The sequence below is a fragment of the Pagrus major genome, chromosome 1, assembly GCF_040436345.1.
Source record: "Pagrus major chromosome 1, Pma_NU_1.0".
Taxonomy (NCBI): Eukaryota; Metazoa; Chordata; class Actinopteri; order Spariformes; family Sparidae; genus Pagrus; species Pagrus major.
In genome coordinates this window covers 6,307,056-6,329,352 of record NC_133215.1, presented here as the reverse complement: position 1 = coordinate 6,329,352, position 22,297 = coordinate 6,307,056, and the positions used below count along the sequence as shown (strand labels likewise).

Genomic DNA, 22,297 nt, shown 5'->3' with positions numbered 1-22,297 from the left:
AGGCCTACTGCAATATTTCCCCTTGAATAGTATGCTATTTATTTACTATTGGTTTCATACTTGTTTCCAACATGCTAAAAAATCTCATACTGTCTGAGTGTACTGCGCAGCATGTTGGTTAGGAATTTTGGACAAAGCAATTGGCTGAGTTTTGGCTAACGCACGCACAAACGCCAAATGTCACCGAGAGGGTGAAAAAAGCCCATTTATCTCCAACTACAATTACTTCAACTAGCTAATTAATTACACAAACATGCTGACAAAGATTTTGATGCCTTGTCATTCATGCAAGAGGGTTCAACTTTCCAAGAATGAGCGTAGCACTTGCTGCAGGCGTGCTAACATTAGCTGCAGCTGCTGCAGGGGGCCTGGCAGAAGTGATGTTACGTCATGCATTCCTCTTCCTCGTTGGATATTTTATCTCTTTTGGTGAATGTTTAATCCGTCCCCTGTCCTGAAAATGGATTTATATCATCTTGCATTCTCTTGGCGAAGAGTTTGGGTTAAAAACAAACTCTCCTAAGTGGAGAAACGTGTCACTATGCATTTACGTCAAGATGGTGGGCATGCACAGGAAGAACGCAGCCGGAAATGAATCAGGTTTTATCGTTATATATTTTTCTTTTATTTTGATAGGTTTATGAAAAGGTTTAAACTGATTAAGGTGTTTATGTGGATGCATTTGTATTCTGTTTGGGCTTTTAAACTGATTCTGATCAGAATATTAGGCTCCATGTAAACGCAGCTACTGTGACTTGTTGCAGGGGTGACGTCTTATCCTAAAGATGTGCTTTCAGGTACCAAAATTTGGCACCAGTTGATTAAACATGAATCAGTACCCAACTCTAGTAAAAGAAAATTAAGACAAAAAAAAGGGGAAGATAAAAAATGAGTGAGGAAGAGAAGAGACAGGTGATCCACACTACTTTTAATTCATAAATTCACCTTTTCTTCTTTAAAATGTCTGTAAAAATCACCCGACACAACACGTACAGGGTGAGTAGGAGGGATGATGCTATCTCTCATCTCTCAGTAAAACACACACACACTTGAACCTCAATCCAATAGGTGTCACCATCCTGCTGCCTGGCAGTCGTTGGCATCCAGGACTCTGAAATTTGGCAGAGAGACGAGGGAGATTTAGGGACCGGGCTGTGACAGAATAGACAAGCTACTGTCTGCTGGATCGGTGTTGACAAATGAGCTCAGTAACGGGGGCATTAGCCTTTTGCTGTCACAGGGGAAATCCAGTACTGCAAAATGACACCCAACCCCAGTTGTTCTCTGACCGTCAAATCAGCCTCGAACCGCTATCTGTCTCACTTATGCAAACACGGCGAGGTAGTGTGAGGGACTTCACATATCATTTTCTTTCAAATGGGAAGTATATCGAGCTACTGATTATTATTATTAGTATGTGATATCAACCAAATGTTTAACCTGAGTTTGTTCTTCCTGCCTGCCTGCGTATCTGACACTCTCCACGCAGCTGAAAGGAGGAGAGACATTTGGTTAAAGGGCAGAAATATTCAGGCTTCAAAGATACAGCCACACCTGAACCACACACAACTAAACCCCCTAAATTCATTATAGGCAGAAAGGTGGTGAACTGTTGCCACCTACTGACCAAACATGGAGCCACAACATAGCAGCAGACAGTCAGGGATGCAGTGGTAAATCTACCCTGATATGTAAACCCTAAGTTTTATACATTTCAGAGGGGTTTACTGTGCGTTTTGCTTCCCTATATGTAACACTGAAGTTACTTTTAGGTTTATATGTAACAAGAAATCATACACCACATAGCCAAAAGTGTGTGGACATCCACTTAAAGCATGTGAACAACTAAACAGTGTACCCATATGTGTTTTTTAACATGTCAGTGTAACTATGGAAAGGCTTTCCACATGATTGTTTTTAAACCTGGCTGCAGGGATTTGCTTCCATTCATCCATAGGAGCATTAGTAAAGCTTGGTGACTGACGTAAGGCGACAAGGCCCGGCTCCCTGTCTGTGGTTCAGCTCGTCCATAAGGTGTTGGATGGGTATGAGGTCAGGTTTTTCCACATTAAACTGACAAAACCATTTAATTTAAGACCTGGCTTTGTGTATGAAACTGAAAAGGGTTTTCACCAAACTGTTACCACAAAGTTTGAAACACACCATCGTCTGAAATATAACTACAGGCTGCGACATTAAGACTTTGAAGCTAGAAAGGTGGCAGGGTCCGCCTCATATAAAGTATGAAATTGCCCTTTGAGGTCAGTTTGTTTATTCAGTCATGAAAACAAAGAGAGTTTGTTTATTTAGTCTGATTAAAATCTCTCCCCCAAAACTACAGAATGCACCTTTTAATTAAAACACCTTAATTAAAGAAGCCAGATGAGGTGAAGTGATCTGATTGGTCCTCTCTGGGCCCTTCAGACGCTCCGCCAGGTATGTGAGTGTGTTTGCATGCCGCCACCAAACCCAGAACAATGCGGAAAAGCAAGTTGGAACAACCTCCGTGTTTCACTTCACTTCCTCAGTGTCGGGTTTCCTCCCCTTTCACGCACCCTCCTCTCCGCGCACTGCAGTCCGGGACTGTGGCGGTGATTTTTGGGCTCCAGAGTTCGGCAGGACGAGCCTCACCGGGCCCCCCTCTGAAGGCTGTCAGCACCGTGGGCCCGCAGCAGAGGCAGAGGACAGAATGGACCTTTCTGTGAAAACTTTATGATTTGATTCCTCTTCCACGCACCTGAGGGCGCATACCTGTGCGGACTTGCCCGTTAGGTGGGACTCGAGAGGGGCAGTCGAGCCCGAGGAGACACACCTTGCTCGCCTGCTGCGCCCCCTCCACACCAGCACCACCCCACCCTCCACCTCGCCCTCCTCTCTCTCTCTCTCCCAGAAAGCGAAGGGGATAAACCGATCCGAACACTGAAATGTCGGCAAATGAGAGAGCAACCCGGGCACTGAGAGAGATCCTGCAGCACCCTGGAAATGACGCTTGCGCAGACTGTGGCGCACCAGGTGAGATGGAACAAATGTCTTTAAGAGCGGTGAAATGTTTTGTTTTTTTCTTTCTCTTGAGTTGTCGAGAAGTGACGTGAAGGAGGTGCGGAGTCTACCTGTGCCAACATGGTGAGGTTAATCATTAAAACGCACCAATGCTCAGTGCGCTTTTTCTTTTTCCATTCAGCCACTGCAGCCAAAAAATAGGCTTACCTCCTGCTGCCTGATTTTTTTTTTAAACATAAAACTAAATGCTCCAGACAAACTCAGAGAGGACAGCTTTCCTGGAGAGCTTGGAGGAAACAGTGAGCTGGAGCTTTTTGGTATTCAGTGGTGGAGAAGAAAGTTTCAGAGTTCAACAAGTCTTGACAGGAAGGGTGCAGGCACACACCTTCACCTGGTGCTTCCAGCCTCACCGTGGAGGTCTTTAAATGCTCACTTAAAGTGTTTGATTCACTGCAGATACTACAGTATACTGTCCTACAGGCAAGGCAGTAGAAGAAATGGAAGAAATGTTAAATTGGTTTAAAGTTTTCAGGCTACCACACAATGCATAAAACATATTTTTTAATAAACCTTTAAAGGGGCTCTGTAGGACTTTTGTGTTGTGCCGGAGGCCGGTCATCATTTTTCAACTAATGTTAGCTTCTGTTGGCAGAGCGGAGACAAGGCACACGAGTGACATCCTCTGGACTGTCGAAAATCCCACCAGAGTCCTTCGCAAAGACATCCACAGTCCAGCGGCATTAAACAAAGACCCCAAATAAATCATGTCCATAACCTATCATAGGCTACCTGATAAATGCAGATACTGCACTCGCTTTAATATTGATGTGTTATGTTTTTCACATACTGTCCATTACTGCAGCACCTCTATTCACCCTCCGAGTAGAATAGTCTCAGTTTAAGTGCCTGTCAAAAGGCCCAGTCTGCTCTGATTGGTCAGCTCTCACAGTCATGAGCAGGCCCCGCCCACACTTTTTTTCACATTCAGTTCTGCTGGTGTTTATGCGACCACGGCTGTGCTGAAAGGGGGGTGACTGTATAATTGTGACATCACAACCTTACAGAAGTCGTGACGGCTCGTTTTGATTTTTTTACGCACGGTGTCTGAATGTGGGCCTTTCTCCTTGGATTGAGTGTTTTTGATACTGTCACAGTCTTTAAATAGCACCTGGACCCGCTTTATAATCGTCATCTCACTTTCTACAAAGTGGGGCAAAAGGAAAGTGTAGTACTGTATCTGTTTTTTCAGCTTTCTTTGACTTTTTAACTAGTTTAAAAAAGAAATAACTTTGTTTTGATACTGTAATGTTTGATACTTATGTGATTTGAAAGTATCTTAATCAACTAAATCACATGGATATCTGTACATTCAAACACAGCAACTACCGCTACTACGCTAAAAAGTTGCCCTTTAAGTTGAACTTTTTTATGTATCTTGACTGGATTTAGCTGCTGCCTCATAGGTTGTGTGGAATAGGGTAATAAATTGAGTATGCTAGATTATCAAAATCGATATTTTTCAGATTTCAAAGATAAAACACATAACTCAGTTTTTTTTCCAAATACATCTCATGTTCAGTACATACATCACATCATGTCAGTGCGTCGCAATCAAATTGAGAAATCACTGAATCCAGGCCCCGAGGCACCATGTCGCTGTCGCTGAGCAGATCAACAAAGATAATATCACTCTATCATTTCTTAATCGCTTAAATCTTAATTTATCTTAGGAAGGTTGACTAACTGCACTGCACACATACCTTTTTAATACTCTACTGAGGAACTGCACTGGATTAAGTGCCCAGAGACAACTTTTTCTCTGCCACGTTCAAATATTCAGCCCCTCTGGTCACATTCTGGCACAGATTCCTGTCATTTCCTCTTGTTCCCTATGATCAGAGACAAAAGAGAGTCACTTTGGAGAGTTGGCACAGGTATTATTGTGTGGGCTGCCTCATTTTATTCTGAAATCTCATTGGCATTGTGAAACAATGATGTAGCAAAAAAAAAACAAAAAAAAGCGTGCATATTAAACAGCCAGGCACGTCTTATCCGTTGTTTTTGATTTGAAAGTGAAATAAAGGCCCTTCGTGCTCAGGCACCTGAGATCGGTTGAGATAAGAACAAGGAAGCGTCTCACACAAAAGCTCTGCTGTTTACTTGCCAGATCCTGAGTGTACGGCGGGAAGATAAGACAGGTGTGGTCGAAGCAAAGAGAAAAACATTTCTCGTATCGTAGGGCTCAAAGAAGAACATGACAGATGCATTAACCTGGAAGATTTCTGGCCGGGACTGGTTTCCTTCCACCAAAGTAACTACTTTGTGTTGCCCTCAAGCAAAGTAAAGAACCTCAAACTGCTCCTGAAGAGGCAAAAACTCCAGTCCACACACTTCTGATGTGGGTGGTGTAGCTCAAACTCTCCCTGGATAGGAAGGCGTTCAAAATCTTACTTTTAGCTTCCACAGTGTCAAAATAAGTCACTGTGTTGTGATGTCTCATCTCATTTGGTTGTTAATGGTCTGAAAGTTTTGGTCAACTGGCTGTTTTTTTTAAAAAAATATATGAGTTTTGCTGTCATAAGATGGCTCCGAACATGTGTCACCCAACTTTTTAAAAGGTTGTGTGTTGTGAGAGGAATGGTCCATCGTCCTGAGATTGGTTTATCAACAGGACAATTTCCAGAAAATTTAATTAAACTGTTTAACCCATAAGAACCCATTTTAGGACATTGAAAGTGGACATTTAGGACATTTAAAGTGGAAATATAGGACATTTAAAATGGACATTTAGGACATTTAAAGTGGAAATATAGGACATTTAAAATGGACATTTAGGACATTTAAAGTAGGAAATTTAAAGATTTTAGGACATTTAAAGTGGACATTTAGGACATTTAAAGTGGAAATATAGGACATTTAAAATGGACATTTAGGACATTTAAAGTAGGAAATTTAAAGATTTTAGGACACTTAAAGTGGACATTGAGGACATTTAAAGTGTCACCGATAACCTTGACGAGGAAGGTCCACTATGCCTGTCGATGGTACTCTCCAATGGTCATTTTGGGAGTCATTGCACATTGACCTATTTAGTCGTTAAGGTATGAAGATGTGTGACAAAAAAACAGCTGATAGATTAATTGGAAGAATCAGCTACAAGATAATCATGAGTCGCTGCTGTAATTCTTCGCCATACAAAATGCACTCAGCCCCTCGATCTTTCTATCCATTTGTCTCTATCCCTTCATACCCATCACTCCTTTTGTATCCTCATATCCATTTGTTCTCTCCCATCTTCCTCTCTGCAGATCCCAACTGGGGCTCCTGCACTCTGGGGGTGTTCATCTGTCTGGCCTGCTCCGGGATCCACCGCAACATCCCCGACATCAGCAAGGTCAAGTCGTTGAGCCTCTCCCACTGGGAGGACCACGAGGTGCAGGTGAGACCACAGGAGCCGGCAGAAACCTCGACTTATTTTATTTCTAGGAATCGTCTTATCAAACTCTCAGCAAGAAAGGGAAAGAATGTTGAACTTTTCCTTTAAACTAAGAGAAACATATACAATCTTATTTGTTGTGAAATTTCAAATGTTCCCTTATAGTTTCTCCACAGTTTGATGGTCAGTTAAATAGTTTTCAGGTAAATAGTTACTTACTGTAGGCATCACAAGATGTAATGTAATTTCATTGAAATTGAAAAATAAATGTAGAAATATTTTTTCTCTCTAAGTTTTTAAGATACCTTTTCCCCAATCCTCCCTTATGAAAGTGTTTTATTTGCTCTGGTACATGATATTACCAGTCCAAAGATGGATTACTGATCCAACAACACTGGTTATTATGGAAAAGTACACTGTAGACAGAATAATACCAAACCAAACTGTAAACTCCTGTTGAATTAAGAAGCATGACAGAAAAAAGTTTCCCCTCCTTCATTCTGAAACATTTATGTGGAAATAAATTAAAGTACACGTCAATTATTCCAAATGTTAGAACATCACGTTCCTGCCCAGTACATTTCACTGTGTTCCTGTAACTGTGCAGGGGAGTTCACAGAAAACCAAATAATAAATGATGTTGGTCAGTCTTTATCTAAAATATTTGTTGGATTCATAATCTCCGCTCTCTCATTTATTACTTTATTGTAAGACTGATTAGGATTTTTTATTCCTGCTGAGTAATTCTCCTGTTGAGCACATTCAAACTGTAAAACTGTCATCTGATGTGCCAAGACATCATGAATCCTTGAACGGTGTGTGTGTGTGTGTGTGTGTGTGTGTGTGTGTGTGTGTGTGTGTGTGTGTGTGTGTGTGTGTGTGTGTGTGTGTGTGTTTAGTTCATGGCTCAGCATGGTAACGACCTGATGAAGAGCAAATATGAGGCCGCTGTTCCAGTCTACTACTACAAACCAACCCACAAAGACTGCCAGTGAGTAACCGCAGCAACACACATATTTCAATTTTTAACATTGTGCATGTAAAGTTGGGTTTATGTGTATCCATGCATGTGTTTTCCTGTTTTTCTTTGTGCATGTGCGTGTGATTGCCTGCAGAAATGATGAGTTTACGCAAAAAAATACCAAAGAAGTAACCTAACTAAACTAAGAAATGAATTAAATCCAGTGGTTTGTCTTCAAGTGTTATTCCAGTGACGTTATCACCAGAGTTTAGTTTAAAAAAAACCCTTCTGTCTTTTGAATTGTTTAACAGCTCCACTTTCAGGTTAAATAAAGAGTGAAGTAGGTGGATTGGGGAGGACAAGCGCCTTTATATCCTTCTCTGGAGGCAAGAAAGAAAGAACCCTTATGTTGCTCATCGATGCTCACCTCAGTTGATTTTCTTAGTTCTCAAGTTCAAGTGGAACTAAGACTGAAAGCTTTTCCTCCGTAAGTGCATAGTTTCACAGATAAGCAGATTTTCGTAAGTGTCGTGCTCTTCAAAGGTGCTCTTTCGCTTTTTAGATCTGTCTGAAATAATACTTGCAGGGTTGAAAGCTTTGTCCTTCTCACACGCTGAGCAATAGAGATTCATACAGAGCCTTCTGGAGATCATTCAGCTCTCCTTGTATTTCCGTTTTGAAATGCCTCAGTGTGAAATGCAGACATATTCAACCCCTGTGACATCACTCCACAGGAGCACCTCCTGGCAGTGATTCACACGTTCTTGGATAAGTCTCTATTTTGGGAAATTTTTCTTTTCTACCAGGCAGATTCGCTCAAGCTCGGTCAAGTTGTAGAGGAGGGATCGTTGATTCTTGTTGTCGTTCCATAGATTATAAATGGATTCAAGTCTGGGCTGTGAATCTGCCATTTAAAGACTATTTTCACATTCTGGCTTTAGACCCATGATAGATAAACTGATAATCAGGATTATTTGTTGTATGTTGTTATTGTCATCATCCTGTTGTGTGTCTTGTCTTGGTGCAAAGCCCAACGTTCGTGTGTTGGTTGGACTGAACGCTCGGTATTTTTCCCTAATGAGTCCAGACAAGGAAACGACAGCTCCTTGTAGCTGCTTTAACTGTGGCCATTAGCCAAAATGAGTTTTCGTCCTGAATGCTGAAACGAGGGGTGCGGAGAATGTTAACAGCCTTCACCTCATCATCTTTATTAGTGATGATAAGGGAAGGTAGAGTGTGTGATGCCTTTTATTTGCATCAGTGAATTTCCTGCATCAGTTTATTCAGCACAGAGCGTTGATTAATAAAGTGAAAATACAGCGAGACAAGAGAGGAGAGCCGGATGATCTTTATTCACCTGCGGTTTGAGGATTTTAAGTGTTTCAGACTCCGCTATCATCATTCCTGACGTGGAACATTACCTCGTTCTCAGCCTGAACCATTTCTTATTAACTGTTTGCACACCTTAAAAGATTTTTCTTCTGGTCTCTAGCAGCTTTTGTTGCTTCTCTCCATCTATGTTTTCAATATATTTCGCCTAATTCTTCTTCCAATGGAAACATGTTGTGTTATACTTTATACTTTTCCCCATAATACTCAAGGTTTTCTCCTCTGAGTCATTTCAAAAATAATATTACAGAATAACCAGAGTGTCAGCCAATATCAATGCAGCTTGTGTGGACATGATTCTTCATCATCACTACCAGCTGCTCTTAGAGAAGCTGTCAATTAATCCACATACAAAAGATCACATAAAACATTTTATTCCATAAACTCACTCACTACTTGCACAATGTAGTGTGACGTATGTCAGTTTCACGGACCGCGCCTCTTCACTTCCTGTCGACTCCAAACTTAATGATCACAGTGCTTTTTCATCCTCAAGTCAGGTACTTCACTTTTCACAGTTGGCTTTGTGCAAATCATTAACAATATTAACCCTTCGTTTTTGTAAATTGTGTTTTTCATCATTTTTTGAAACACCTGTGTCTTAGAAAACTGTTAGCAACATTAGCTAGTCACCAGTTATCGACCCTGGACGATTGGGGCCGATAGTCAGCATTTTTCCAGTTATCTGTATTGTTGATTTTTCTGTCAGATTGCCAATAAAATAAACTAATGTAAAAATGTGCTTCCTTGGCACTGATGCAGCATCCTCTCATGCAATGTGCCGCTCACAACACTATCTGATTGGTAACACGTCATTGGGAACACTTCTGCAAAGTAACTAGTAACTAAATGTATCACATAAATGGGGTTAGGGTTATAAATGTAGTCGAGAGGAATATAAAGAAGCAGAGAAGTACTCAGGTACAGTACCTGGAAATTGTACTTAAGAACAGAACTTGAGTAAATTGTATTTAGGTTTATTTCATCACTGGTTGTTCGAAATATTGACATAGTTTTCTTTTTATTGCAAATGGATATTGGTCCCAAATATCGGTTTTCAGTCTCCTTGATTTCTAATTATTGGTATCGAGCCAGAGTCATTACGGCCCCATTGTCCTTTCCTGCTTGAAAGAGATGCCAAAAACTAAAGTGACTCGCTAAACCAAGCAGTAACAACCACTTTACTCATAAAGTTGACAGTGCTTTGTTTATGTTAGCAACCGCCTAAGCTAGCGGAATGGCTAACCTCGCTAGAGAGGCGATCAAAACTGCTATGAACACTAAAAACGAATGCTAAATACTGTTAATATGTACAACGCTAATGTGAAAAGTGAAGTAGGCTAACTAAAGGATGAAGGCACTGTGATCGTTAGGTTGGATGCAACGTTACTGTTGAGATTTGACAGGAAGTAAATAACTGTCACCTGATGTACTTTGTTAAAGTAGGTTAACTTAACAGTGCTGAAGTCTTATCAGTATGCTTTTAACAACTAGTTACACGAAAGCAGTGTGCGTTGGCTGCTTCATGCTTTCTCCTGTCAACAAGTAGCTTCCAGATTACCTGTAGATAAAGGCTACTACGACTGTCTCACAGTGTGGATGTTACCCGGGCTTCACCGGGCAGCTCCCAGACAGGAATGTTTGGAATTGTATGAATGTGCAGCGGGGGGGGGGATTTTTGAGAAAAAAGAGAAAACCTTCTCATGTGGCATAAAATGATAAACGCACAGTAAGCTGCCACAGTCACCCGATGTCTAATGATGTCTTAGTAGTGTGTGTTGAATGGAAGGAGCAGCTCACTGTATCTGTAAAAATGTGCCTGAGGACAGCTGAAGTCCCCACGCCCTTCACACTCATACACACGCATACACGTCAATATAGCCAACAGGGCACTAAATGTCTATTACCGGTGCAGAGGAAGGCGGGTGAGCGAGCGATGAATCGCTTTGTCTCTCACTCCTCGTTCCTTCCAGGTTCAGTGGATGAAAAAGTAGCTGAGTCAGCCGGATTTGAACTTGATCCATTAAACTTTCAGCGGTCTTAAGAGTCAAAGAAAGTTAATCTGCTGTAAGACTCAAGTTACAACCTACACATCTGACAGTGTTTTTGATCTTGAGCCAGTTTTGCTGTCAGTTAAAGGTAGGATTTCAAATACATTAGTTTAATATGTTTTCTTTTATAGGAATACTTGTATCAGGCTAACCAGCACATGAAATAAGAGCTGAGAGTTTCTGTAACACAGCCTGTTTTATGGCAGAACTTAAAGTCGCTAACACAATACCAGAACATAAACTTCAGTGGCTTTTGGGTCAGTTTGATGTTGACATTTTGGGTTCTCGATATGGCTGCTTGTTATTTTTTTCCTACCAACTTTCTTTAGCACAACTGTAGGCCCATTTTAAACAGCTGAAAGCAAATATTATCTACCAACTTTCAAATATTATAAAGAAGTATCACTATGAGGCAAATATTTTCAAACATACGTCTCATCTTCTTGTGATGTGAAAGTGTTTCAATTCCACTTATTAGCATTGTTTGCTGTTGGCTTATCAACTGGGGCAGCTGGCAAAGCTCGCTAACTCATCTTCCAACCTACTGAGTGAGGAATAAGGCCGTCACAGAAGCATTATGATGGCCATTCCTCATTTTAATCCCTTGTAGGCTTCTCATTTTATATGCTTGTACACATGTTTTTGCTCTTACTTAGTCAGGCGGTGTATTTCCCTGAGAAAACATGAGCATATTAACTTTAAACTACTTGAACAAAGATACTTGGTGGTCCTTCCAGTCGTATTCTGCTTTGATGTTTCTGCCCTCACTATGCCACCCAGCCTCTTTCTCATCTACCACAAAGTACGCAAGACGTCTGTTAGACTTCTTTTACATGGTGCCTTTTACAAGCTCGCTCTATTGATGTTTCATCGGTTTGTGTGTGCTCAGGGTGCTGAGGGAGCAGTGGATTAGAGCGAAGTACGAGAGGAAGGAGTTCTCTGAACCTGGGAAGAACTTTATATATGAGGAAGGTGAGTGTGTGCGCATAGACACACACACACACACACACACTAACTTGCATGCTGTACGACAACATATTCATGCTAATGAGCGACCTTTGCTGGTTTCCCTGAAGGAACTCGAGATGGCATTCTGATGAAGAGGGGGCGGGACAACGGGCAGTTCCTAAGCAGGCGATTCGTCCTCTCGGAGAGGGAGGGCACTCTGAAGTATTTCACCAAATATGACGTAAGCGGCAGCTTTTAATGAGACTTTTAATGGCCGCAAGCAGCTAAACACACTCCCTGTCTACACACACCCCTACGCAAAACCATGCCTGTGAGATACCAGTACTGTACTGTAATTAGACAGCATTCTAATTAGTTCACTTCCACCACGTGTGCAACACCCACACACACATGCATGAAACCACAACACAAATACCTTAATTAGAGAGCCCTTTAAAGACACAAACTGTTGTGCAGTCAACACCCCCACATTATGTGCTGCACGTACACACAGATAACTTTATAATCATACATATCTACCGAAAAGCCTACAAAATGTATCTGTACCTGCTGTCTCTGCTGCGTCTGAGCGTGCTCAGACAAGCTTAACCAGCAGCCTGTCCTCTCTGTCAGTGCGGCTGATTCACTAAGCTGTACACCACCCAAACCAATTAGAGCTGGAAGCACTGGGAGTACTTTGTTTGTCACAGTTAGCCAGCTGAGGGGAGGTGGGAATAATATTTATAAAGAGTAGAAAAAAGGCCGTCACTCTCATTTTTCGAATACGGATTTCCATTGTGTTTTCAACATGTGTCTCGGTATACAAATGTCTTCTTACTGTGAAGGTTTCGTCCTGTTCTCCTGGACTGCTTATTTCACCGTCGCTTCATATTCTCCTGGTGACTGCTGCAGCAAAGACTAAAACGAAAACGCCCTCATAAGTGTCGCTCACTGTCGCTCAGGTTTAGGCTTTAGGTTCATAAAGCAGACCGGTTGACATGCAGAAGGTGTGTGTGTGTGTGTGTGTGTGTGTGTGTGTGTGAGGTGTGTGAGGTGTGTGATATATTCAGGCTCAAGTTACAGTCTGACTCAAGTCCAACTCAGTGCTTCTTAGCAGAAAGTCAGTACTCGTAATAACTTAATAGTGTAAAATCTAATCAGATGTCATGTGAGCATAGCTGTGTTTGTCATCCGTTAAAGTCAAGGGCAGGAGATACGTACAGGCACATATTCTGTACCCATTGATGCTTATTAAAATTCAAGTCAGGACAGATTAAAGCAGAGCAGGTTTGCTGGGATTAGTGTTGGTCTCAGACACGATGGTTATCAGTGATGCAGGCTGCAGATGTGTAGATAATAGCTTCCTTTTTATGGTTAGAAATACCAGAAAAAACAGCTCCGAGCCTTGATATCATATCCACACTTTGTTTTTTTCTGGCTAAGTTGCAGCCAAAACTTTTTTTAAAAAACAAGGTTTATTATCATGACTGGTCAAAGCCATGCAATCAGGAGGAGGTTTATTAATTGGTCCTGGTTCATTATTTTACTTTGTAAAGGTCCAGTGTGTACTGGAAGAAATGGACTATAGTATTCATAACATCCCGAGGAATAGTGCAGGAGCCAATTTTAAGTTTATACCCAGTAAATCAAACTTTTTTGGGCGTTTGTGTCTTTCACATTTTTTAGCAATTTTAGCAACCACCTTAGGGTAACGGTAAAATGAGGTGTATTCAGTTGGTTGCAGTCTGCAACCTCACCACTGGATGCCACTAAATCCTACACACTGGAGCTTTAAACAGTTAAAAGGTTATCAAGGTAAAACTTCAGCCTGACAAAAACACATACAAAAAATAAACATCAAAAAGAATCAAATAAATGATCACTCTAATACTGAAAACAAAGTGTGGATTTAAACTCATAACTAAAGGTAATCAGACTTGGATTGATGGACAATCTGAAGTTACATTTAACACAATAACAAACACAAACAACCCTCCTGCTCTCTGTTTCCTCCCTCTCGTGCAGGCTAAGGAGCCCAAAGCGGTCATCAAGCTGGACACCATGAACGCAACCTTCCAGCCGGAGAAGATAGGAAACCCCAACGGTCTGCAGATCACCTACCTCAAAGACTACAGCACCCGCAACATGTTTGTCTACCATGACAGCGGCAAGGTCCGTGTGTGTGTGTGTGGTGATCAGTGCATGTAACAGAATTTTTACTGATGTTAACCAACATAAATTGCAGCTCACATGGGAAATGTATCATCCATCGCATTAAGCGCTGAAGCTACCTGTTTGTGTTGCTGTGGGCGAGTCTCCAAACCTTTTCAAAACCATCTGTACCAATTTTCCGCCGGCTGCAGGAATCCAGTAACAGATGACATTCAAGCTGCACATCAATCATTCTGTTTTTTTATTTATGAATATTGAAATATTCGGATCAGTCAGGTGTTATTTTTTTTCAAGCATCTGAGACTTAAGAGTCGGCTGCAGAACAGGATCAAAATCATGTACTAATTTTCTGATTTAAAAGTTTCTTTCAGCTGCACTTTAATGTCCCAATCCGACAGACTTTTAAAAAAAATGCACACTTTAAACTATGTTTCTCTGCAAATATCATTGCTGGCTGTGTCAGAGCGGTTTTATAGAATGATAGAGGGAGGTAAAAATAAAAAAAAAAACAAAGGACTAACTCATTTCCTCACCCTCTTCTCTCTCTCTTCATCTGTGTCCATTAGGAGATCGTAGACTGGCTGAACTCGATTCGTGCGGTTCAGCTTCATTATCTAAAAGTGGCCTTTCCTGGGGCGACCGATACTGAGGTGAGCACACACGACCACACATGTACACACCCATGTTTATATATGCAGTATTTGAAAAAGGACGCCTACTGTTGATGACTGCTGATTTTTATGTGAGATAACTAAGACTGAGGTGGCCAGAACTCCATTTCTGGAAATGTTGGCCACCATTTTTTTCCCAAAAATGGATCTTCAGCCCTTCAGCCCTTCGTATCCTCATGGTGTGAATGTTAATCCCCTGGCTTTACTTGCTTTTTTTCCAGCTGCTACCCAGACTTACCCGGAACTTTCTAAAGGAAGGATACATGGAAAAGACGGGTCCCAGGGCAAGTAACACACACACACACACACACACACACACACACACACACACACACACACACACACAAACAGCTACATAAACACTGTGAACCTTTATTTTGAAAATATGCACACTTTTCTTCTCCATCTTCATTTCCTCATGTGCTTCTCCCAGTGCAGAAGTTGGGAGCTAGTGGAGCTAGCGAAAAAATAAAGTGGACAGCAGTAAATTGAACTTATTTCGTGAGGTCCAGAGATAATAATTAGCTCTACCTCCCCCTGGAAGTACAGAACTAATCACAGCATTAGTCAGTTAAGTCAATTTAAAACTGCTTTCACAGGATAAATACCTGAGGGTGTTGATGATTTGTGGTAATTAGGGAAATCAGCAGTAATAACAGGAAAAGTGTCCTTTTAAGATAAATTTCCTGCTCAAATTACCAACCATAATTTACGAAAGCTGTGATTCTACTCCTGCGTTGAATCAGTACTTATTTCAATAATAACAATATTTTTTTCATAAAATGGTGGAGACAGTTTTAGAAAATAAAACTTTAAACTTTATAATTATAATGTAATATTCAAGTATTTCTTTGTTAGTCTACAATCACCTCTTCCACAGAGTCTGCCGTGTTGCACCACCATATTTCTACAGTCGCCCAGAAGGGACAAACCAAACTCCGGCTCTAGAGAGGGCAGATTCACGTGGGGGTATTCACGTGATCACGATCTGCAACTAAATCTTACACACTGACCCTTAAAGTTTTACTTGATTAGAAAGTGACAAAACTTAATGTTATACGCCTTTATAGGCCAGCAGTGGTTTCATTCTCCGATGCAAATGTGTCACAAAACAGAGATAGGTCACTTGTGAACGAGCTGTATTGATGTTTTTTCTGATGAACAGCATCTTAGTTTGGCAAATCACATGCTGCCCAGTTACTGTTACAATGTGCGTAACTTAAAAACGTAACATAACTTTGAAAAAACAAAAAAACTAAGCAGAAACTAGCCAACAGAATGGAAAGTATGTCCATTCTACACTAAGACATGAACAAGCAAGCAAAAAAGTGGAAACTCCAGTCCAGTTTTCACTTCCCCCATAATCAGATTCTAGTCCCGGTCAGGTGTCAGGGCTTGTTCACAACGGGAATGCCAAGCCTGGTTGAGCTGAGACCTGCCATAGATAACTACAACAGAGACTACAGTGGCGCTAATCTGGTGATCTGCTGCCCCCTATTTGTTTTGAGTGACCCTCGACAGGTGGCCAATCTCTACACACTACAGCTTCAGAGGATTATTATGATCTGAGGATTCTGAAATGAGTTTCAGAAAAAAAATCCATTTAACTAGTTGGACACTAGCTTCCTCCTCAAACCTCCTCCCAGCTCCCCATCTCCTTCCCTTCTTTAATGTAAGAGGAGCTGGGCTACGAGGTCAACGAGCCCACCTGTCAGCGTGGCTGCTTTCCACCGCTGCACGACAGGCTGACTGACAGCTGAGAGGTCCTACCTGCCCGCCACAGCGTCCACCTGTCTGTCACTCCGTCTGAGAGCGGGAATAAAAGGCTTCCTGCCGAGGATCCACTTAATCCTCAGGTGTCAGAAACCTCAAACACATGCAGAAACACAGACGAGTGTCTGGATTAAGCGAACACACAAAGAGGCGTTTGTACATATCCATGCAGTCATGCACTGTTGAACCGACACCTTTGTATTAGCATATTTACACACAATGCGGGTGCTTGAAACACCTACACAGGCAAGAAAACCTGATCCTCGGCGACACAACCGGTTGTGTATTCAGACGCACGCAGACTCTCCGTTTAATCTCCGTCTGTCAGGCTGAGAGATGAAAGGCCTCACTAACCTGCTCTGTTGGGGCTGATTTGCTAAATGAGTGTCGTAATTCATTTCCCTCACATACGTGGGAGACATATTTGTGGAGGGGGAGTCACGAGCGAATTGAGAAGGGAACAGTCTGTTGTTCAGCCTTTACACCACGACGAGAATATCAAACACCTCCGTGAGGACGGTTTGGCAGCAGTCGGGAAACCTGAAAAGAGCCGGAGCTGCTCGCGCCCTTCAGTAAACTCTCCGAAGGTGTTCGTATTCTTCTATCGCTGCTTTCAATGTGATGATTTTTCACTGCGCTCATGAAGACGTTCAACCGTGACTGTATCAAGAGTTTTATGAAAGTGGTGCCGTAAGCACTCAGACGGGGCTGCCGAAGGAAAAAAACTGTTTTAGTATGAGGCACTAACAGAGAACCATGAGACAAATGCCTTTTATAAAGCCTGAGATCAGGGTTGAAGCTCTCACTGTCACGGTCAAACGTCAGTTACAGGAGAACGCATCACGATACTGATTCTTAAACAGGAAAGTATTCTCGACAAAGACCGTCCTGACAAAAAATAGGCTGCGAAGAGATTCAGGGTCAGTTAAGAAAAGATAAATGAAACACCAGCGGCCCACACTCATCCTCTGCTCTCGAAGTTTCCATCTAGTTGCAATATTTTAGTTTGGTTGGGATTAACTTTTCTCAACACCTTTTGTGTCTTTATCCAATCTTTAAGCTCCATGCCCTTCATGTTGCTTTGTGTCCTGTGTTGTTTTATCTTTTTTGCCTTGTTGTTTTTTAAGGAAGCCCCTCGGCCAGAGGACCGCTGAGGAAAAACAGCCTTTTGGCTAATTCTGGCATTTTTACTCAAGTGTTCCCGTATGTTTTATTCATTTGCACTGTCTCCTCTCAAACAAACTAAACTTAACGTTGAGTTTCTCAAGAGGACTTGCTGCTTTTTTAAGAAAAAATATATCACTATAAATGTAATGTTTTTGGGTTTTTGTTTTTTAGCCTCAGAATCGAGTTTTAAATCAATGTTTTTAATCACAGCTGTCTCAGAGACACCGCCGTCCAACCCCCTTGCCAGGTTTACAAGCGTCTTTGTCTTGAGACGGTTGAGAAAACGTGAAAAAAACGTCACGGTTGAAAGAAACACACTAACAGCAGCCGGCAGAAAGAAACACGGCTGCCTCAAATTTAACCGGGTGTCTTAGATTCACCGAACTGCGCTGGTTAAATAAGAAATAACAAACAGAGCTAAGTTTCAGCCGAGGACACGCTCAACCCCAGACCAAACAAGAGATTGAACAAATAATTGCTGATCATTAGTTGCAGCCGGAGCCGCTTTAATAATTTACACTGTTAGATAAAGTGTCAGGAAAATCTGGTGTATGAATATTTAATACAAAAGAGTTAATTTAAGAGCAGAGTGTGAATCACTTGTTCATTAAAAAACCAGACAGACACCGGTACAATGCTGCTTTGTGTCCGTATACAGTTCTGCTCTTCTCTCCCATCACCTGGTGTCTGACTGCTTCTGTCAACCTGTTTGTCTCCGCAGCAAACGGAGGGCTTTAAGAAGCGCTGGTTCACTCTGGACCACAGGCGACTCATGTACTTCAAAGATCCGCTGGTATGGCACCTTTACACACACCTACACACATCAGACCGACTTCAGTACAGGCATCAGTTTATATTTTAAGCCAGTAGTTGATCCCTTGATCGCAGCCTCCCAACAGCGGTGGCTTGATGGGTTTCATGTTTTCTGAAAAGAAATAAATGAGCACCGTGGAGAGTGGGAGCAGGAGGTTCACTTCCATCAAGCAAATTAGTTTAAGTCGACAACGTTGGGGATATGAAGCCATAACTCAGCGGGGGAGAGGTTGATATAAGGTACTTTCATTCGTACGTAATGTTATTATACATATGGCATGCGTTGCCATGACATCATAGTATGGATTGTCTCAAAGAGAAGTGACACGCTGACCTTCTCTCTGTAATCTACACTTGATGCTTCTTCAAACAGCTCTATGTGCAAACCTGCACCTAATTTATCTGAAGTCGGTGTTTGAAAGGTTGCGAAAGTGAGATTCGGAGTCGCTGAGCGATGAGAGAGGAGTTTTTTTCTTCCAGAGGTTATCACAGTGACTCGTGGAGAGAGGGGGCCGATCCAGATTTCCCAAGACTCGGCTAAATACGCATCAGATGGCCAGATTTAGCTCAGCTTTGCCGCTGACGTAAGAGTTCAATGGAGAGGTGCAATAATTATAGGTGCTAAGTGACTGAAATGTCCGACGTCCCCTGAGAGAGCTAGACGAGAAAAAGTGGTAGATGAAAGGAGGAGGAAGTCTAGTGAAGTGGAGTGTGGACTGGGAATATGTGGAGGAAGCTCAAAGCAAGTGTAACGTGATCACTTGGATGATGACTAAATTATGCATGTGTTAGATGTTGTGTAGACAATGGTTCACTTGTTCACACTCTGCTAACAATAGAGTGAGATGTTTTTGAGACGTGTCAGCTTTGGGTTACAGTCGGATCAGTTTGGCAGCTGATAAACGTTCACGTCTGTAGAGCTGCAGATCGAGCAGTCAGTTAGTCACAAAGACGATTATTCTGACAAACTGATCTTTCCAGTTGTTTTCCATGTGGAGGAATGAATATCTGCTGCTCTTCTCTGTCACAGATGTTAGTTAATCCACGAGTTCCCTGGTGAGGTCACTGGGGAAACGATTAAGGGTGATGCCGGCGTTAATAATGTAAAAGTATCATAACGGTAGTTTTTAGACACTGCAGTGCAGAAATGCTACATGATCTGTCTTTAAATGTGAAGAGACATTTCACTGTCTATAAAAAAATGATGCCAATTCCTTTTGCTTAAGATTACAGTGGTAAGAGAGAGTTTCCACAGTAACTCAGTGACCTCCTTGTCTTTCCTCCTCCATCTGTTTGAAGGATGCCTTCGCCAAAGGTGAGGTGTTCCTGGGCAACAAGGACCACGGATACAACGCCTACCCCGGCTTGCCTGCCGGCACCCACTGCAACGGCGCCTGGCAACACGGCATCACCATAGAAACGCCCGACCGCTGCTTCCTGTTTACTTGTGAGACGGAGAGCGACCAGCAGGATTGGCTGAAGCACTTCACTGACGTCATGAGCGCTCCGATGTCCCCTCAGGAGTACACAAGTGAGAACTGGGAACTTTTGATTAGTCATTAAAGATGAGCAACTGTAGTTAAGGGAGGATGGGATTTTTTTTTTTTTTTTTGCAGAAAGCCAACATAGTCAAAATTTACTATTTTAAAAATCAATTCACATCGCTGTGACTCACAGGTAGTTGTAAATGTTTTCTACCAGTTTCTGAAATCGCTCCATGGTGAGCTGTGAATAGAGATTTTGGACGTTCATCGTCGTTTGTGTCATCGCTGACAGATCTGGAGTCGCACAACGTACATTTTTGTATCGGAGGATAAATGCAGTGTGAGCTGGATAGGTCTTTTTCTTTATAAACAGATATCTGCATATGAGCGCAGAATCTGCAGGCAAGAGACTTTGCTATTGGGAAGGATTCTGGTTTCCACTTGCAGTCTTAGTAGTATTGTCCAATCGCATTTGAGCGGACGCAGATTTAGGTTTTTATTTGCTTTCTTTAAAAAGAACCTGCATTCATATGTCAAGTCCAACTCCATTCTTGTGTCTCAAGTTGCCAACTGGACCGGACTGTAGTACAGAATGGGAAGTCTTGGCCCAGATATACGTTGGTTTCACCAGAAGTCTCGAAACACTGGCATTTGCCCTAGAGACAAAATTGTTGTGAGATGATAGAAATGGGCTCCGAGGAGGAGGAAGAAGAAGAAGAAGAAGAAGATAATAATAACAATAATAATAACAAAAAAATAACAATAACTACTGCAATAAAGGAGCACACTTTGTATTTGCATGATAATGTCGATGCGATAACCACAAGACTTGATGTTAAAAGGGCAAATTACTGCAAATGAATGAAACACTTGTATTAGTCACACATAATGATTTGTTTGTGTGGGTGAGAGCTTTATTTCTAACTCTGGGCTTTGATTTGTTTTCAGTGGAGGCCTTGTTCAAGCACAGGCCTTGATGGATGCAGACGCCTGAGGGACCTTCTCCTCCTCTTCTCTCAGCCCGTCACCAACCTGACACAAGACCCACCAGCATCCGTTCTGCCACCGACTCCCTCAGTGATTTTGGGGAAATTGTTGCAAAGTCTTCACCAGTAATGTGGTCAGACTGGTCCCAAAGGTACTTATCGGTGTTAAAAAGGTAAACATGAGGACTAAAGCAATATTAATTGGTAAATTAAAAAACATGGGTAATCAATAATATGTGTAAATTTCTTCCAGTGGATTGATTTTTTTTGTTATCATGATAAAATAATGTGGTTGGAATTTTTTAACTCGATAGATTCAATGTGAGATTCAAGAAAAAGGCATTTTTAAAGGTGAGAGGTGCCTCAGTCCTCTTGTAGTAAGTATTTTATATCCAAGTGTGATGTGATAATTCGGTAATACTAATAATAAGTCAAACCGGTACAATTGACAGAAAATAAAATGTATCTGGATTCAGATTTCTTTCTTTTTTTTAAAAATAAAAGGAACTATTATTCATCAGTTGTTTTATGTAAACTTTGTAACTAGTCCCGTAACTCATTTAAAAGCATTTACTCTAAGCGACAGCAGTGCAGCTTTATGAGCTGCAGCTGCACCACACAGCAATATCTTCAGAAACACTACACGTACAGTTTATATCATTATTTTTCTTTTAAGATTCAGCAAATGACGTACTTTAAAGGACATTTTGCGAATGCATTGGGATAGAAAAGCTGGAAATGCTGCGAGTCATTAGATGGTGTGACAGCACCTCCATGTGGCGCACAGTAAACACACACAAGTCTGTGTGAAAACAAACAATAACTCCAGTAATAAATTATTATTTCCTCTTTTTTATTATGTATAGCCATTTGTTATATTTGACTTTTTTATTGTTGTTTGCCTTTTCTGTGTTTTGGTCAAAGAGGTAATCTAAGTATTGATTTTGTGTCACTTTTTTTTTTTTTTAAGTAAAGGTATTTCTATGCTTGACCATAGCTTACTGCCATAGCATATGCAATTATCAATGATCACTAATAAAAAAATATCTCCTTTGGAAGTTGTCAAGGAATCTCTGTACAGATCTGTGTGTAGAGTCAGCAGTTTATTAAATAATAAAAAAAAAAATAGTCACACTTATTGAATATTATCACTGTCTTCATACCGAGGGCGAGTTATTCCTAAATTGGGCTCCGAACTGAGCTCATCATGTCTCTAAATATTATCTGATTTCCTTCAACGTTATCTTAAAATCCAATGCGCTGCCAACTTGGATTTAATGCAGAGCCAGAAATCATCCAAAAAAATAAAAGTTTAGACTGTTAAAATATTCAAAGCATGAAGTGTAAAGTTTGCCTCAACTCAGCTGCTGAATAATTCAGAGAGAAAACAAGTGTATTCCTGTTTTTTAAGCATAAAAAGCAGCACGTAATTTGCAGGTTAGACCT

The 22,297-nt window shown here is 41.4% G+C and overlaps 1 protein-coding gene across 1 annotated transcript; it reads left to right on the top strand.

Moving 5' to 3' along the window:
* Positions 1-2,497: 2,497 nt before the first annotated feature.
* Positions 2,498-21,368, top strand: LOC140995033 (arf-GAP with dual PH domain-containing protein 1). The gene is made up of 11 exons (XM_073464922.1): positions 2,498-3,012; positions 6,309-6,439; positions 7,336-7,427; positions 11,727-11,809; positions 11,914-12,026; positions 13,811-13,957; positions 14,524-14,607; positions 14,850-14,912; positions 18,290-18,361; positions 19,681-19,912; positions 20,814-21,368. The coding sequence occupies exons 1-11, from the start codon at positions 2,925-2,927 to the stop codon at positions 20,840-20,842; spliced, it is 1,134 nt and encodes a 377-aa protein (XP_073321023.1). The 5' UTR covers positions 2,498-2,924; the 3' UTR covers positions 20,843-21,368.
* The last annotated feature ends 929 nt before the right edge of the window (positions 21,369-22,297 follow it).